The sequence below is a fragment of the Parambassis ranga genome, chromosome 15 (genome assembly GCF_900634625.1).
Source record: "Parambassis ranga chromosome 15, fParRan2.1, whole genome shotgun sequence".
Taxonomy (NCBI): Eukaryota; Metazoa; Chordata; class Actinopteri; family Ambassidae; genus Parambassis; species Parambassis ranga.
Genome location: NC_041035.1, coordinates 9,516,808 through 9,536,462, shown reverse-complemented (window position 1 = coordinate 9,536,462; position 19,655 = coordinate 9,516,808). Strand labels below are relative to the sequence as shown.

The 19,655-nt window shown below is 38.9% G+C and overlaps 1 protein-coding gene across 1 annotated transcript in view; it reads left to right on the top strand.

Annotated features, from left to right (window-relative positions):
- Positions 1-19,655, top strand: part of LOC114447020 (VPS10 domain-containing receptor SorCS3-like) — a 39,647-nt gene that overhangs the window by 2,146 nt on the left and 17,846 nt on the right. Inside the window, exons 2-5 of the mRNA XM_028422982.1 lie at positions 14,977-15,044; positions 18,446-18,545; positions 18,737-18,895; positions 18,980-19,053. Of these exons, the coding sequence (XP_028278783.1) occupies positions 14,977-15,044; positions 18,446-18,545; positions 18,737-18,895; positions 18,980-19,053 (401 nt within the window). The remainder of the gene's footprint in view (positions 1-14,976; positions 15,045-18,445; positions 18,546-18,736; positions 18,896-18,979; positions 19,054-19,655) is intronic.

The following is a 19,655-nucleotide window of genomic DNA, read 5'->3' as shown; positions in this document are numbered from 1 at the left end:
CAGTCTGAACTCCGCCAGTCCCAAAAGTACGACTGAAACTGCAGTTTAAATTGATGGCATTTTATGACTAGATGTTAGAGCTTGGTGCTGTATTAGATGTAAATGACTGATAATAAATCCAATCTTAAAGGGACATTTGAAGGAAAATTACTTCATTCCAAGGGTGGTTCTATCAAATATTCACTTCAAGTCTTTGCCTGTGATCTGGCCAAGATGTAAAATCCCACAGGGAGTGAAATGAGAAAGATGTAGAAGGTGATGGTGAGAGCGCCGACGGGGGGGATCTACAGAGTTCAGATTTGATAAAGAATTTCATCGTATAAAAAAAAAAACCTCAAATCTGTCCACAAATCAGTCTGAAACTATTATTCGATTTCTGTGATTGTCTGAGACATCAAAGCCTCGAGTCATCGCTCTCTGACTTTAAGAGAGATAACATTGATTGGACTCGACCATGGGAATAAAACATATACTGCACAAATTCCCTTTTAAATTCATGCTTCTTAACTACATGTGGTATTGATTGGCTGTGCGCGTTCCTTGCTCCCATTTTTTTCTGTTCTGAATGCAAATGGGGGGGGGGTATAAGGATTCATAATTTGTAAAGATGTGTGCCATAAATATGGGCCAAAAGAGAAAAATAAACTAATTAAAGCTAATACTTGGCAGTGTGTGTGTCCTGCATGGCAGATCAATATTTCAGTCTTCAGTGGGTGTTTCGGGCTCTGATATGTCTATGTTGGTTAATCTTTTTAAATGGCCATTACAGCACATTCGGCACTCATGGGAATCCAAAGGCACCACCAACCCCCCTCCTTTATACCCTCCTTGAAGGATAAAGTCTTAGTGTGCAAGCCAGCCGATGATCAGGGAGTTATTGGCAGCCAAATGATTCTAAGCTCCTGGTTGACCATTTCTTTGCAGACAGCTGACCAAACTAGGACACAAGGAGAGTAATGAGCATCCTTATTGACTTCACATCCCTTGAGTATGTGCTGCAGAAATGACCCAATAGTTGGTGTAAGTAATGTCCTAATACCATGAGGATGAGGGTCTTGTCTCCATCATTGGCCTGCAATTAGAAACCTGCCAGACATTGATGAGGCCAGGTGTTCTTCTTGGCTGCAGAGAAAATCTCTTTGGGTTTTTGTTTGTTATTTCTTCTGAGGTGGTGAGAGTCAAACTAATCTGTCAGTTCTGTAACATCGTCTTTTTTTGTGTGTGTGTGCGTTTTTTATTTTAGTCTGACTGGGAATCAGACGGGCCTCTTGGGCCATCTTGTCTGCATTCTTAATCAGAACGAGGCCGTTATTGTTGCACATAATCTCATTGGTATAAACAGACAATAATAAAAAAAAAGAGGAAATGGCATGGCCCTGGGGGACACCTGTGTTAAAACCCGGTTCATTAGACAGACAGACATTCCATTTAACATGCCAGAGCCGGTTGCACAGAAACTCCTTGATCCATAAAATCAAATGGAATGAGTTCCCAATTCACACAGGCATTTGACCGGAGTTTGAGGCTGTAACACGATGATGAAAAGTGCATTAAAAAGCTGCCACTGTTGAGGTGTTAAGATACAACAGAGGAAGACGTTTCAATGTGTTTTTTTGATAATCTCCCACATTCCTCTTTAATATTCTGCACACGCAAATTTGTTGTGCTTTTGCAGTTACAATTCAGTGTGTGCTTGATGTCATGTGGCTTTAAAAAAACCACATGATGCTCAGCCAAAGGGTCTGGTACTGTATGTGACCTTCCTAAGCCTTTTGGACGTGCTCTCTTTTATCATCCTCTGGTCCTATTTGACGATGAAAATCAAAAGTGGCATATTTGAGTAAAAATGATGTCCTCCATGTGTCACACACATTTTAATGGTTTTTATTTTAATATGTCTTTTTAATGACCCTTTTTTTAAATGGTCAGCTAAATTTCTGGTTCTTGTTTACAAAATCTGGATTTTGAAGTTGTAGCCAGTAAAGATGTTTTTTTTTTTATTTTCTACCAGCCATTTTTTTTTTTATCGTCTACCTGCTTGTCCCTTGGGGTGTCAGCACTGCACGCCTGTTCATTAATCCAGCCGCTCTGGAGCCTTTAGGGGTACGCTGTCCACTGATGTGATTGTAAGATGCTGATAGAAACTGCTGTGTGGGTAAGAGGAGAGAAGTTAGAGCCACAGGTTGTGACGACAGCTACTGTGATCACACCTTATTCTGAGGTTATACTCATTCTATGGTTTTCTGGCTTCTGCCATATACAGTCAGTGTTCTACACTGAAAACACAGATTTAAGTAATGACCATAGTAATAATCACAATGGCAGACATAATTTTTAAGAAGCAAAGCAGAGTGACGGCAACACAGCTGTGATGAAAGTACTGATAATACATCTTCATCATGTGATATTTTGTGGTTAATGGTAAATAAGAGCAGTTTAATCGCTTGAAAAGACAACAGACATTAGCTAAGCTCATGTGACCAGCTAATGTGTGTGTTGTGCCAATAGACCATACGGCACACTGCCTCTTCCTCACCAGTAGTAGAATTCTAAAGAGAAAGAAAGAAAAAATCTAGCGTGTGACATTTTTCTGACTTGTACATTCACATTGACCAATGAGTCGTCATCTCTGAATTTGAAGAAATATTTAGGTCAATTGGGTGGCAGCTGGATCATACACGTGTGCGTACAGAGTTGGATGTCGTATAGGGTTATTCTGTGTATAACTGATTTGTAAGAAATGGCTGAGACTCTTCAGTAACCCAGTGACTATGCATGCATGAATGAACAGCGAGTGGTTAATTGTGGCATATATGGATGACACAGTGGGCACACTCTAGGATCTGAAAGACTTGATCTGGATCAGTGTTGGGAGTAATGGATTTCATGTAGCAGTGTTACGTAATCAGAATACAAAATATGAGTAACTGTATTCTGTTATATTCTAAAGAGATGGTGATTAGAATACAGTTATTTTTGTAGGAAAGTAAGAGCCACAATATATTTTCTATCCTTCATAACCACATGAGCAGATCTTATCATTAACAGCCTCTTTTGCTGCAAAATATAAACATTTATTAGACACAGCAGCCTCAGAAATCCTAACTAAGCTAAAGCCTACAAGCATGACAAACTAACCTTTCCTGGACACTTAACCATTTTTGTTTCACAAACTTTACCATTTCACAAACTAATTTGTCTGCTATAACTGTATCGATTTGCGCTGCAACAGTATGTATATGAGAATTGGTGATGTAGTTTTAAGGTGCCGTGTGTGCTCCGGTGGCAGAAATCAATTTTTGGCAGATGATTATTTTTTGGCACAACACCTGTACACCAGCTTGTTAGCTTCACTTGAGTGACTTAACTAGTAGCTGTTAGCTGCTAACACAATTCCAGGCTGACTAACAGTACGAACATTTTGCTTGCAGTCAGGTAATTTTGCAGTTAAATACATTGGTTAAATGAGGAACCCTGTTGTATACTGATCTGTAGATTTATACCTTTTTGTTGAAAATGCACTGGATTTGTTTAAAACAATATTATGAGTGCTCTTGAACAGAGCATCTTGTGTCTGCTGTGTAAAAGGAGCAGATTTCTTTATACTGTGGTCAAGGCTTGTGCACTTTCATTGTAGGACTATAAACTACTGTCTAAATCTGCTTTCCCCAGTTTCTGTTATGTCACATTGTTCTGTTGTCTTACAGAATGCACAAAAGTTTGTAATATTTATTTTACTTTGTCATTACTGGAATATTTGGTGTTGAAGTAATCCAGAAGTAATTGAAAGTAATCAAGTTAGATTACTTTAATATTATGGTACTTGTGGATTATGTTACTGAATACATTTTTAACAGGTAACTAGTAACTGTACCAGAATGCATTTTTAAAGTAACCCTCCCAACCCTGATCTGGATGGATCACACATCCAGGCACACACATTGTTGTGTGGCTGGATGACTTAAAGGCAAGACATGGTGGCCATCTTTAAAGACTCAGAACAGTGCCACAGTGTGACGTCCCCTGTGCTGCTGTGGGAGTGAGGGTTGTTGGTATCAATTGACCACTGTTCATATTTTTCTCAAATCAGCTCCTATGCCATCCTCTGGACGGAGGTGGGACTCCTCTAATGTGTTTACGTCTGTGTCGCTAGCTGCTACATAAAAATATATTCCTCTGGGACTGGATGGCCAATTTTTATGCATTTGCAAAGAAAAAGGCAGCTTTTCTCGTTGCTACTTTCTCTTTTGCTTCAGTTTTATTTTATGTCAGACAGCCTACAAGTTTCACCCTCTCAATAGTAATAATTCAGTGAAATCCCAGTTTTTACTCCTCAAATGACATGCATGTGTGCCCTTTTTTTCATGAATCATTTGTGCTCGGGGACCATAATGCATCACATCAACATCCTCTTCAGCACTTCCTCAGCACTTAGAATTTAGTTTTGCTTCACAAAGTGCATTTTAAGTAGGAAATAAAGGCTTGCCATCAGTTGTCTGTTCAAGCACACTGTCATCGCTTGATTTTTTTTTTCTGTGCTTCTAACTTTTTAACCTACACACACACACTTTTATGTTTTAATTTTTAATCAAACAGACCAAGAGGGTGCAGAATTTGACAGGTTTTGCATGTGATTAATTAGTTTAATCACTGTCGCAGTGAGGTAAGCAAATTGTATAGCTGTGATTAGGTTATGAAAACAAATTTATGCATTTTCTGATTAGGGAAAATCATACAATTCAAATTGAGAGACAACTTTATTAATCTTCATGTATTTAATACACACTGTGAAAGAAATTATTGCACCTAAAGGTCACGGCTGATTTTGTGTTTTTCACCCGTGATATCAGGCAAACCCAGTGACCCTGCTTAACATGTTTGTTTAGTCTCAGTGGGCCTTGAAGAAGCACATTTTTATCCCCGAAACTACACAGCAGCTACTATCATGTTTAAAGATGACTGGGATTGCTCAGGTGGCAGTCAGCTTAAATAATGGCTTGATGTGGCAGTTTACAGTGACGGGAATGTATTAGTCACAGGGGTGAAAATTGTCCTGCCAGATACAAAAAAGAAACAACCTAAAGCACCACACACACACTACATGTGCAATCAATGGAGATGATGGAAAACTTCCAAACACAAACTGACACATTTAGAGAACAGAGTAGTCTCTCAATGGCTGTCCTGGAACAAACCATTCATAAACAACCGGCTGCTTGTGTTTTGAACAAAACAAAAAAAGAATATATATACAGTATATAGTAAAAATATGATGCTATATAAATGAGAAATGAGTGGATAAATATGGATTAAAATAATGGCAAAATCTTTGCGAGGCAAGACTTGACAGAACCTACACATCATTTCCATGACTTAATGATTGTATTGGAGCTCATTATTATGAATGTCACGATAAATTATTTGAACAACTAAATAAAAATGAACTATATTCCAGCCGTATTCGCACATCCTCTGAAGCTGAAGCAGACTTTAATTCCTGATTTCATGCTGTGATTTTCCGCTTGACACGCTCTGATAGTTAAATTGGGCTGTTGAGAGTATTTAAATGACCATCTCTGATTATATTCCCATTCAGTTCTGTGTCTCATTGCTGTTTGATTATAAATGGCTGTATTTTTCACACATAGGTAATTGAAATGTCATCACATGGCATTTTGCATTTGTGCCAATATTCAGATATTTTAAGTGTGAATATATGTTGTGTGTTTTATTTTCAGTAAACAACGACAGAATAGAACTAACAAGGGTTCAGAATGGCACATTATTCAGTCTGTGTAGCACAGATTTTTGTTTCCAGTGAACGTGTAATCGAATAACATGTTAACCAGCCAGTGGTGTAACTTTTGTAACTTTACTCTGGTGATGTAGTAATAAATTTTTCAGTGTCTTGCTCAACTGTGCTTTTTACTCAGCTGCATATATCTGACAGCTGCTGTTACTTTACAGCAGATTAGGGTTTAAAGATCCGATACTGTGAGATATAAAAGACAATGAATCATTATAGAGGAAATTATGTTACTGACAGAGTACAACTGGAGGAAGGTCAGCTGTACGTCAGTCTGCCATCTTAGTTCAAGACCTGTATCCCACCCCACATGTATCCCTTCAGCAAAAAAACACAAAAACACAGTATGTAAATAACAGTTGATCACATGTTAAGCAAATGTACCACACACTTGGAAGACACTTGGTCCCCGTTGGGGAAATCAATCCTGCTCTAGCCAGATTGATTTCAATCCACCTCTCGGAGGTGGATCTAACCGGATTGGCTCAAATGTGGCTCAGGTCTGAACGCAAATGCGGCTAGCGAATCCCGCTAGTGACATGATACTTGTGGTTCACTTCTGGTCGTGTACAAAAGCCGTATGTAAACAACCATTGAACTACAACCGCTTGCCCTGAGTTTATTTTAGACAGGGCTACAAAGGAATAAACTGCTTTTAAACCGAAAAAAAAAACCCACAACGCATGGCCACATTGCCTAAACGGACTCTGTATATTACGAGGCGCCAGCTAGCGGTTTGGAGGACAACAAACAAGCATAGTTAAGCTGGATTAAGCATGGACCATTGACAGTAAAAACTATGGACAGAGCTTCTGTGACGTCACCCGTTTTTTTCTGAAGAGCTGTTTTAAGGCTCCGTGGGAGGTTCCGGGACGTGATGACCGCCGCCATGTTGGCAGCATCACGTCCGCCAAAACACCAAATATGCACGAGCGGGGTTTAGAGGGGCGGGCGATCGTGGAAGCAGGAAACTCACGCTGTGATACGTAAACTGTCTGCCACTCAAGCGGCAGCGCCCATAATTATGCGTAATTTTAAGTCCGAATACAATTGAAATGAGAGCGTTGTAAAAAATTTCACCCCCCCGTACAATTAACACTAGAAGAGAACCTATCATCTGAGACCAGTTTTGACACTTCCGCATGGGCTTCAACTTTGAGCCCCGAAGGCTGCCGCTTGGCGTGGACACACAAGTGTGATAACCAGATTTGAAAATAGGTCTGAACCTATCCAGCTTGAAGGCTATCCAGATTCAATCCTACTCTTTCTCCAGTGTGAACGGGGCCTGTAATTGCCTGTTCATACCTTTATATGTAATCCTTTCATTTTTTCTAGTGTTTGAGTATTTGATTTACTTTTACTACTGCAAAAATCCATTATCTGTCAAAATCTGCCAGTTGTAGGAGGTGGAACAAAATGTAGCATAAACCCACTGCCTGACTTTCACCCAGAAGACTTAGAGTCCTGTGTTGGTGTTTTGCCATAAAAAGTGTTTACTTTGGTTTAGTAAAAGATCTTTGCTTGGGTTAAAATAAACCATTTTCCAACACACAAACTTTACCAATCAGAAACAAGTTTCTCCACCATTTTTCCTAACACAGCTGGAATATTTACATTTACTCATTCACGCTACTTCTGCTGTGCAAAGCAACAGCTACATACTTGAAGGAAAAAGTGCTTAAACAATTACACAGTGCATTGTTGTGTATTTACCTTTACCGAAGCGAAGCGTTTGCCTAAACTCCCCAACCTGTGGGTTTTGGGATACAAGTGACTGTGAACGTTACCGAAAACCAATGAAAACTCCTGCCATTGTCTACTATTGACCAATATTAAGGTCATCACTTGCATGAACAGAAACTTTTATGGCTTTTATCAAAAATCTATGGCCTTGTAAGCAAAGTTTCAGCCTTGATGTGATGAAGTGAGAGAACATTTCCTTTTGTTAGCTATATTTTGAAGCCTCTGAAGGATCTTCTCTCAGTTCTCTAGGTGTTTTTCCACTGCAGAATGTCTGTATGTAGTATGTTCAATTGTGGAAACTGATCCCTTAATTGTCTTTTTTAGCCTTTGTGTTTCCATTATAGTGTAAGAACCATCAGACTGAACAATTTGCAGTATAATAAGCCAACAGCACTTGCTCTACCTTGTTGGTAAATCACTGCCTTCCATCTCTTCTTTCTCTGTGCTGTGTTTTGTCCTGATCATAATGGGTTGCTATTTTTTAATTAAAGAAGGACCCTTCTGCTGTTTTCAAGGCTGTTTAGAAGTACCACTTACCACTTGCTTTTCCCCAAGTTTAATATAAAAAGAGATCAATCCCAGTGGTTGAAAACACAAAAATGGGCAAACCTTAATACAAAAAAAATATCTCATTAATTCCTGCAGTTGAAAATATTGTATTCACTGGACTATAGACTGTACCTAGAACAGTCACCCAAAGGTACAAAAACAAACAAACAAGAAAAACTCAGCACGCTATCATTTCAGTTATGACAAGAAGCATTTCCAGTTGGCCAAAACAAACAAGTACTCCACAATTGTAATTTATGTATTTAATTAAAGCTGACGTTAACCAAACTTTAATGATTCCCTCTTTGCAATATGAGAGATGCAAATAAGTGACAGGACATGGGAACACATTTAGCACATGATGTGAGTCTCACTGGCAGAGAAAGGGGTCATTTTAGGTGGAGGGCTCCTCTCATCCAAAATCTCAATTTGGACTCAGTACCGCCTTTGGCTTAAAGTCAGAAACCCCCCACCCCCACCCCCACAGGCAGAAGTGGAACCATTAGGAGCCAAAGCTGTGAGGGAACGGAAGTGACTGGAAGAAATGTCTAAATGGCAGTGGACTGCACAAAATTCTTCAGAATTAAACTAATCGAAAAAAAGAAAAGAGAAAAAGTTCATTTTATTTTACATTACCATATGTCACCCTGCTAAATTTTCAGTCTTGGTTGTGGTCCATGGTTTAATGAATTACAGGATAACACACCATGCTACTGTACCTTTAGCTTCTAAACTCTACACATGAGCAACCAAGACAGGCACAGCAAAGAAAAATGTGTAAAAGAAAAATGCAAATGTAGTATTTTTGGCTCTCCACACTGCTTACAGTGCGTCAAATTAATTTTAAAATTGCACAGGATGTGACTAAAACTTTGTCAAATGTTTCAAAACATTTAAATGGCTTCTGAAATTGCCATCAAATGTGTCCTTTAAATGCTAGTTTAATGCTCAACATGAAAACACAGGACGAAGGAAAAGAAGCAGGGCTAGTTTCTAATCCCATAGCTAGTCCATTAAACATATTTCATTGAACCCTAGTTTTCTTTTAAAAATACGCTGTCCAATCACAATCTTTTACCCCCCTAATGGCAAACAGTACATTTTATTGTGTATTGTTGCTAAAAGGAAAAAAAAGAACATGTGCACAAAATCTCCTCACAATAGAGCTCCATTTGAAGTGAATACCTTTTATATTCAGCCCATTTCATTAATTTCCCCCTCATAATGGACTGAATTGATTGGTGAAACCTCTCAAGCTTGAAGCATCAGGGTTATATGACCCGAGCTCAGAAGTCAGGCGGATAAGCAAACATACAGACGACTGCCTAATGCACAGGGGACGTCTTTGCTGGGGTTTACTTGATGAAAGCAGCATCCCTGAAAGTATGTTTTCGCCCACAAAAGTACAAACAATCAATTTGGTCCACAGATAAGATGAGGACAGAATAAGGCCTCTATTCGACTATACCATTTCTCTTATAAGACATTTGTCTCTCTTCTAAGTGCTCTACTTTGGAGACGTCCTCAAACAGCCAACAATCAAGACGTTGTGTTTTGCTTCCCTCCGCCCACTTGCAGTGCATCTTGATTTTTGCTCTTGCTGCTGTCAAGCCTTAAAGAAATTTATGTAAATTTGCAACCAATACTGTATTTCTTTTCTCCGCAGGTGTTTGCATCAGATAATTTCTAATGGATGCATGAATATATTAATCTTTAATCTTAAGAGGGGGAAAAAAGCAGTAACAATCTGTGATTACTATGCTGTAAAATGTTGTGACGCTTCACCTGATTCTGATCTACATCTTAACCTGCACTACATTTTCAAGCATGTTTTTTTTTTAAATCACATTTGCCTCAACAGAAGAAACAAACAATATTTTGCTTGTGCTTGGATGAAGATCTTTTTCCCCTCGTAGCAAAAAAGATGAAAATTAGAAGTGATAGTCCCCAATGGACCTTATATGTGGTCCGTGTGGGTAGAAGATCTAGGACATTAATTAGATAGTTGACTTAAAGAAAGCACTTTGTTTTTCAAATCACTCAAACAACTCTTTCTTGCCCTTGGCTTCTAGCTTCCTTGCCTTTAATGAAGTTGAAAATGTAATGAGCTTAACAACAAAGAAACAGGTTTTTATTTTTGTGTACTCTGTGGGAACAGACCAGAGAAATGCACTGTGAATAGTGAGTTGAACAATGGAGTCCCAGCTTGCTCTTGCTCGCATTGATATGCCAGCTTTTGGTGTCTGGTAATGGGCAGGATGCATTAGGGGGCCTCCATGGATCAGCATTATTAGGTAGACTTGGCTCTTCCCACTGTGTTGTGCGTTTTTCACCCCAGTCCCTCTCTCAGACCAGTTTATCTGCTGCTTATTCAAAGCAGTAGTGGTGGAGATTAAATTTCTGAGTAAGACGTATGTATGAGTCTATGTAAAAGCTGCTGGGTCCAACTCTAACCAGGCTGATAAGACTCCATTTGCTCTCTAAAATAGTCCTTATGATTGTAGTGTTGCTAGTGCTTTTATACTTTATGCCTCATAGTGTGCTGCATTTGGTGCCCATCACAAATATACAGATGCCCCTTCTTTATGTCATGCTTTGCATTTAATCTACAACATAGAAATGTGCATAGCTCGTCCAGGATTGTGACATATATTGTGTCTCTTTGCTCTGCTAAATGATCCATATGTACCCCAGCTAGACATTAAACATTAAAAAGTAATGTCGGGATCAACAAACAGACATGCATTCATGGCTGGCTTGTTAGAATGTAAATAATCCTTTTCATTTTCTTTGCTCAGTGTTAATTCACTCTTCGCTGTCAACAAAGCAAACCTAAAGCAGAAATACATTTAAACTAAACTTCAACATTTGTATATATATCATGAATCATATCGCCATATTGCAATATTTAAATGTTATGGCATATCGTGAGTTTTCCTGATATCGTGCAGCCCTACTGCACTACATCATGCATCAGTAGGTGACATAATATAGCAAGCAAACTTTAGCAGGCAGGGGGCTAGTACAGTATTTGCCTTAGCTAAAATAATTTTGTAATATTATTAGACAAAACACATGTAAGCAGCACATGGCCAGCTTATTAAACTGATTCAGTACTCAGCTAGGGCTAAAACAAACACTGTGAGCAAGATGCAAAAAAGTACAGTTGTGGGGTAGAAATATAAACAATGTGATTATTCTAAAACTTTACATAGTTCTCCATTAGAAAACACATAATTTATGGCTGCTTTAAAAGTTCCTACTAACATATAAATTAAGATGTGTTACAGTGCAAAATACAATTAAATCAGTGCCCTCTTGTGGACACTCTAATTCAAATTCATCTGGCATGCAGGTAATTATAACACCAAATATATCATTTATAGTAGGCTATACATGCATCTACATAGGTTGGGCATATAAAACAACAGATAGGCTTGTGTTTTCTTTGACTTTATTCTCCTGATCAAACCTCATAAGGTCTCTAAACTGACCTCCAGACAGCTGTCAGGGAAAAGGTGGCATATATGGATAAAAATCAGCTCATGAAAGCTTGTATTTAGGAGGCGATTTAATCAGTGTTGACACATTCCATTGAGTTGTCAGACATTTTGATATTGTGGTTAGACTCACAGAAGCTAAATAGATGGGGCTTACTCCCAGGAGACGCATGGCTCTGCCTCTGTGTATGGACGTGTTTATCCTACAGTACAATATACAAAAGCTTATGTGTATTCATGAGAATGGAAATGTGCACAATTTTTGCAGTGAACTTTTCAGAGCATGATAAAGGTAAGTAACAGAGAGGCAATGCTTCTCTGAAACATCAGCCGTTAGCCGTGTTATTACGAGGAGACTTGTAATCGTGCACTGCTATCAACTTTGGTGGTCCCTTGGAAATTAATTTAGCTCCTTCAGTTGTCCCCTCTGGTTATGTTCAAAAACAGTGGCAGATCTACATGAAAGTGGGTGTATTTCTCACATTTCTAAAGACTGTTCCTGCTTCCCATGCTGTGTTACTCCTAAGCACAAAAGAAACAACAGTCTGGAGGTATGATAGTTAAAACGAGGGTTCCATTTCTTCCCTTGACTACCCAATTAGACAGAAATAATATTTGAGGGGAGCCGTCTTAATGATGCTTTACAGGGGGATGAATAAGCAACAGGTTCCATTTGAAGCTTGGTGCTAGAAAGCACTATATAAAACTGTGCTGATGTGCAGCAACAGTCTATTTTATATTATGTCTATTTATTTTTATTAATAGCCATATCGCAGTACAGTACACAGAGATGATTCATGCCTAAATTGCAAGCTGGATAGAAAATCTTCTGCCCACCATCACAGTGTTGAGATGCCTCTCACGACCCACTAAAGCCTTAAAATGTTTTATTTTTTTTGTATGTAAGAGAATGAATTGATATGGAATTTCTGAAGACATGATTTGCTTCAACAGTGTGTGTCCATGACTGCCTACAATGTCTCCCAGGTCTCCCATTGACCTGATGCAGTATATTCACAATGACATTATGACTGTAACACCTTTGTTGCCATGGCGGCTGTCTATCCAGCCATCTGAAACATTTAAAATCTTTTTACATGGCCTAACTGCACCTGACTGTTTTTTTTTGTTCTCTTTATGTATGCACTGATGTTAAAAAGGTGGAAGCAAGAAACAAAGGAAGGGAGACTGAAAGAAGGGGAAAGAAAGCGACAAGAATAGAATGTTAGGATAAAAGGGTGACTAAACCCAAACTCCTCGGAGGGTGAGAGCCAATCTGAAAAATGATTGGTTGGCTTTCCTGGGGCAAAGCTCTCTTTGCTCACATCAATAAAACATAAACATGAATAAATGCACTGCTTCTGGCCTTCCAGGGTCCTTACTTAATTTCATGTATGCAAGTGAGCAATGATATGCATGGAGAATTGTATTTACCTAGAAGGCTCAAAATAATTCTGGGAGCCATTTTGTGTTTGTTTGTATCCCCGTATTTACATAAAATCAAGGCTGCACCACAAACTCTTGGATTTTTTTTCATAATGCAGCTTCATTTGTCGGGATCTCTTGGTGTTGAGTTGCTCATGCAAGCATGGGCTCCTCTCCCTGCCGGTTTGCATGTATGGTAGAAGCTCCCTATTGACAGGAGCCACAGATGCAGAGCCTATCAATAATGTTTGAGGACGTGGGAACACACAGTCCCCACTGATGTACTCTTGATGTATCCACTTAGGGACAAATCATCCAAACAGTCATTTGCCTCAGTAGTCTGTTGGTCCCCGAGGTAGATCTTCACTGACCCAATTCAGAGGGTCAGCTTTTGTTAATGAGCCAACCGCAAACACAATGACAACAGTTAAGGGAGAGCTCCTAATAGCAATTACAGCTTGGGTGCCTCAGAGACGTTTTCTTATCAAGTGTTGCCATTTGGGGCTATTTCTTTATATTATTTCCCTATCCCATTCCAGATTTTGAGAACCTTTGATTAAACTAAAAATCCATGTGCAAAATATTGCATGTGATTGAAACATCTATTTGTTGTCCGCTTAATTAATTTGCTTGGTATTTAAATTGCTATAATTAAGAATGAATTGCCTCTAGTTTGACACTGATAAAATCAATTCCAGATTCAATTTACCTCGGCGTATTTATTGCGTCCCGTGACACAAGAGTCATTGTTGTTAGCGAGTAGAGAGAGAGAGAGAGAGAGCTGGAGAGACAAACGATCAACAGTTTGGCAGAGTTTTTTTTCTCTCGTATCTATTTTCAAAGCAGGCAATTAGGCCTAACATCACAGCCATTTAACTAAGTCTGTACACCAAATTGATTCAGACTCCAGTGTTGGACCTTGCAGACATGGTGCATTTAGTTATGCAAATGCTTATCTCTCTGTGTGATTGGTTAATTAACCTGTAATGCAGATAGTCCCAGTCATGCACAGTAGCTGTTTGATGGCTAAATTGTGGGTCAATTGGGTTTTTAACATTTTCAAAGCAGACTTAGAGGCACGTCTTTGTTCCTCCGAGTCCTGTGTGGCTTTTCACGGTTTAATGACTCGTTCCGTGGGTCCCATAAGGTTAATGTGTTTAAACTCACTGTAATTGAGCTTTCGACCTATCTTTCAAGTTTTTTTTTCCCTTTCAAAATTGTCATATTATGTCACGTTTCCACTCCTTGATTGTCATTCCTTCTCCCTCTCTGCTCTTGCCCTGCCCCAAAACTTCTCTACCCTACCCCCTTTTTCCCCGTTTTGAATTATGAGCGTCCCCATGGGAAGTCATTTATAATGCCATCGGAGTGACAATAATGCGTTTGCACACCATTTCACTCCGGCCTCTGTGCCTTGGCAGGCTTTTATGGGCCACATTTTTTGTTTCCCCAGAAACACATTGTCCAACCATCCTCACAGAACACGCAAAGCCCAAACTGCAAAAAAAAAATGACAAAACAATATCAGCAGTTCAGACCGACATCGGTCACTGCTTTTGTAGATAAGTATTTTGAAGGTGAACGCAAAGCTGAAATAAAAACATAAAAAAAGAAGCTGGTGCAGTGAAGCCGCTCACTACATTTCTCTTCATTGTTCACTGAACAATTATGTTCTGGTTTTGCTGTCATGTAGGTATCATTCCACATGAGGTACAGACACAACTCCTGACAGCACACATAGATTTCTTTTTTTTCAGATCCTTCGAACAGCAAACTGTCATCTGCTGACAACATGAGGATCACTTGTCATTGGGATAACACACTGTATGAGGCTGATATTTATTAGTAAGGAACTGTAGCAGAGGTGTCATATTCATTCCGTGTCATTAGGTGTCGACGTTCTTATGCAAAGACTTTAGATCCTTGTAATTAACTACGTCTGTTATGTCGTAGGTGATCCTGATCTTGACTAAGCTGTACGACTTCAATCTGGGGGCTGTTACTGAGAGCTCTCTGTGGAGGTAAGTGTCTTTTTCTTAATCATTGCTCCCCCCCCATCTAAACAGAAAGGTAAGGGCATCATTGCAGGGATTTTATAAAAATGCAAAAGCCTAAAAACAATAAGACTAATGTATTCATAGAGAAAGCTGCTCACTGTAAGTATGATTTATGGTGTTCTGCCTTGCTAGGATATGAACAATCAAGTTTCACTGGAGGCCAATATGAAGTATGTTTTAATAAAGCGTTCTGTAGTACTTCAGATTGAAACGTCCTCCTTTCCTTCCTGCAGTCCCATAAATAACACTGCAGCAACCTCTTTGAAAAAGGCCCAACCTATTTTCTGTCCATCATCAGTAAGAGAACTTTTTGAAAGGCTATTTCTGAAAGATAAACCGGAAGACTGATCTGAGGGATCCTTTGTTTGAATCTGTGTTGCTCTTCTTCTCTGACCTAGAAACTTTCTGATGGAGTTTTTTGATAGATTGTCGTCTGTAACCTTTTGTTTCAGAAGCAATTGACATGCAATTGCTACTATATAGCCGTAGTAATTTCATTCAGTATGTATTGAGAGGTGAGTTACAGTGCCCTGTCAGGTCATAAATAAGAATGGAATTCATTAAGGATTATACCATAGAGCCCAATCCAGCCGCTGATATGCTTTTTCTCTCACCTCTCCAATAGCCTGCAGAGAACTCATTTCATTCTGAAATACACGTGAAAAAAGAGACCATCAGTCCACCAAGCATAGAGTTTCAAATTAATATCTGTTTCACCAGAGGCGCCACCAAGATTTACACCCGACTTGACACATTTTGAAATCCCATATTGTGTACAGGAGGTCTTCCATCATCAAGGTGTCTGCTTAACAATAGCACCACGAGTAAATTAGAGTGTACCTGAGGGGTTGCTTGAAAGCTGTTAGTATGGGTATTAGAAAAGCACTGATTTGAATGTTATGAAAAGAAACGAGAGAAAATGATTTCTGTGATAATACAATAAATGATTAATGGTTACGGCTGTGGGCCTCTGTTGGTGGCAAAATACAATGTGCAGATCAATGGGTGAGTCTCAGAAGCCTTTTGTGTTTTTAAGCCTGATTCTGCTAAAGAAACTCCATAATGTAATGACATCATTGAAGTCTTCCGCCTCAACAATCAAACACAGACATGCAGCCCACTGAAAGGAATACTTAAGCTCCAATACAAATGTGTTTAGGGGTAAGAGTTTGGAAACAATGTCAACAAGCAAACAGGACAATTCAAGTTAATGCGCAGACAATGATCGTGCACGGTGGGCGTCTATCCAATTATGCAACGAAATTACATTTGGAGGCACTCAGGTAGAACCGAGGACATGGATTGGCTGTGTGTGGTGAGAAAACTTATGGAGATTGAGATGGCAAACACATCTACTGTTACTGCAATAGATCTGAGTGTCTTGTTGAAATGCAAGGATTTTAAAAGGGACAGTTCAGCCCATATACTTCCCTGTGGCCTGTAGTGCATTTATCCATTTGTGTTGTTTTTGTATGTGTTTTGGAAACATGTGGGTCACTCACAAGTCTGTCATTATATATGCGAATGCATTTTTTAGTGGTAAAGTGTCCCTTTAATTAATAAGACCAAACAAATGTCCTATATATTTGCCCTGTGCACCAGAATAAGAAAAAGAAGGGGGCATCTTCAACATTCCTTCATCAGTATGCAGACATTTAAAATGTATTTAATTTAAAAGATAAATTGTTTCTTTTTATAAGGCTAAAATGTATTCATCTCTCAGAATGATCAAGGACCATGTGTATGCTGGATGTTTTAGCCCTGCATGTATTTTATGTGCTTCTATTACTGCTGAGCATTTTCAAAAGCATACCTGAACTTTATAAATTGATTTCCTACCTCGCAGACAGCCACTGGTTTCATTACATGTCACTGTAGCATGAAAAAGACTAAAAAATAAATAGTCTTGTCTGCGTTGTGTGTTTGTCAAAGCTCCATTATTATTGTTGTTGTAGGCACCTTATTCCTATACCAATCTTTTTTTTTTTTGCATAAATCCACTAAACTGACTTCATACCCCTCTTGGTATTCATATTTCTTGTTGTCAAGAGTCGGAGCTTCTTTTAATGCTTCCCCATGCGCTAATGCATCACCTTACCACAACAACATATTTTCCCAAATGTACACAGTGTATCCTTAGTGCATAACAACACTTTTATAGACTATTCTTCCATTGTAAATGTTTGCAAAAGCCCTTTTTATACGTGATGGCTGCATTTATAACATCCACATTAACACTACTTAGCAGTTGTGTGGTACTTTCTTTTGTCTACGCTTCTCAGCAGAAAAATTATATTAGTGGTGTTGCCATGTGTCCGCCTGTGGTAAAAAAGTGAAGTTGACAGATTTTTCTTGAGAAGTTTGCTTTATTTAATCATTGAAACAATTGTTTTGTCAGTGGGCTGCTTATATACAGGTGGGTCTTCACTCAGTAGTTTTACCATGTTAGTTCAGGATGTTTGGCTTGTTAAAAGTGGCTCCAGTGTTTACCCTGTTGGTTGTAAGCAGTGGTGAAATCCATGTAACACTGATACAGAAAATGGGTGTTAAGTACTGTTCATAAGTCTTATGAGCAGTCTCTGCTTGCAATGATGTTTAGAGCTAAATGCTAACATCTGTGTGCTACAATGCTCATAATAACAATCCAAGACATTTGTATTTTAGCATACTAGCAGTGTAATAATTATTATTGTTTAAAAATCTGCATTTTCTTTACCAAAATCCAGATTTTAAATTTAATGACTCACATTTACTCCTCCCATTGAAGTCAACGCACTCCAGACCTGCCTTTGAACTGACTCTGACTTTACTTTACTTTACTTTACTGTTTTTGTTCTAAATGATTTATTCAGTTAGTTAAGTTGATGTTTTTCCTTCAAAACTTGAGAGTTAGTGTCTGGATCCTCCTGATATTTAAGATCTGAATTCTACAACCCTGAAATGCTGTACTGTAGGCTTTTAAAATTGAACGTAGATTTAGATGAATATTGACATTGGGATAGGAAAGTAATTAATCAGTTATCAGTGAGTGTCTGGGTTTCTGTGCCTAGAGAGATTTGTGATTATAAAATGTGTTTTATATATATAAAAAAATGAATTGGATTGACGGAAATATTGTAGCCTATATACAGCATGTGAATACACAGCGACAGTGAACATTGTGAATACAAACTGAATTGTTTAACTGTCCATATATCATAAAGGATCTACTATTGTTATCTATTAAATAAAAAAGAGAGATCATTATGGTTTCAATTTTATTTTTATTTTTTTATAGTAGCAACCATCTTCTGCTTTGCCTTAAGCAGGGCTGGCTGTTTTGGTGTTTTAAAATTGCTTTATTGTATTTTCCCATTTTTATCCAGATCCACTGATTACGGCAGCACCTACACCAAACTCAACAACAAAGTGGGTTCAAGGACAGTTCTGAGTTACCTGTACGTCTGCCCTACCAACAAACGGAAGGTCAGCATTCCCCTGTTGCTTTTATCTCTCTGTCTGATCCCTAACAAGCTTAATCCTGACATCAAATTACAGTTTCTTAAAATTGCAGCCAAATGAAAGTATCACTGCCTCTCTCTCTCTCTCTCTCTCTCTCTCCCTCCCTCTCTTCCACTTCTAATGCTACATCCCTCGTCTGGCACTCTCTACTTAAGATAATGGTGCTTAGCGACCCAGAGGTAGAGAGCGCTGTTTTCATCAGTTCAGACGAAGGGGCGAGCTTTGAGAAGCATCCCATTAACTTCAACATCCTGAGCCTACTCTTCCACCCTGCGCAGGAGAACTGGATACTGGCTTACAGTCACGACAGCAAGGTAGCTCCTGAATAAAATAAAACAATCCCTCCATATGATGCAGCCTTCTTTTCTTTAAAGATGGGTTTAATTTTGTCTTTGCAGCTGTACAGTTCAATGGACTTTGGAAGGAAATGGCAGCTTGTTCATGACGACGTGATGCCAGGCAGATTCTACTGGTATGATTATGTAGATCCTATTTTTGAACTTGATTGATTTTAATTTACATAATGATAGTGTTCATGACCCTATGCTGTCAGAATGATCCTGTGACCCCTTGTCAAAACCCGTCCCCCTTCACCACCACCACCCTAATGGCAGTCAAGCACAAAACTGATTACATCCACGTCACGTAGACCTCAAGGAATATTCTGCTTCTTTTCTATAGCACAAACATGACATGCTGTTTTTGTTGTCACTGTCATTTAACAATCTTGACTGCACGGGCAAAAGGCAGTGAATATTGATGTGGGCCCGTTTATCCCTGTTTGTCATGGTATGTGTCAAACCGAGTGTGTTTTTTGAGCCAGGGAGAAAAGGACATCAGGTTGGAGGACATCCTCTCCACATGCATGAACAGTGAGACGTTTGATAAATAAGATGAGCACAGCAGGTGTAGCAGCTCCTGAAATAATGCATTATTTGTGCTCTTGAATGCTATTCCTTCATGCACATTATGTCAAATAGTTATTTTTCAAAATGATGCTGCAGCCACCTACAATTTCATAACAACACACATTTACTGTGGTGGATATCTAGCATTTTTTTTATATCCCACCTC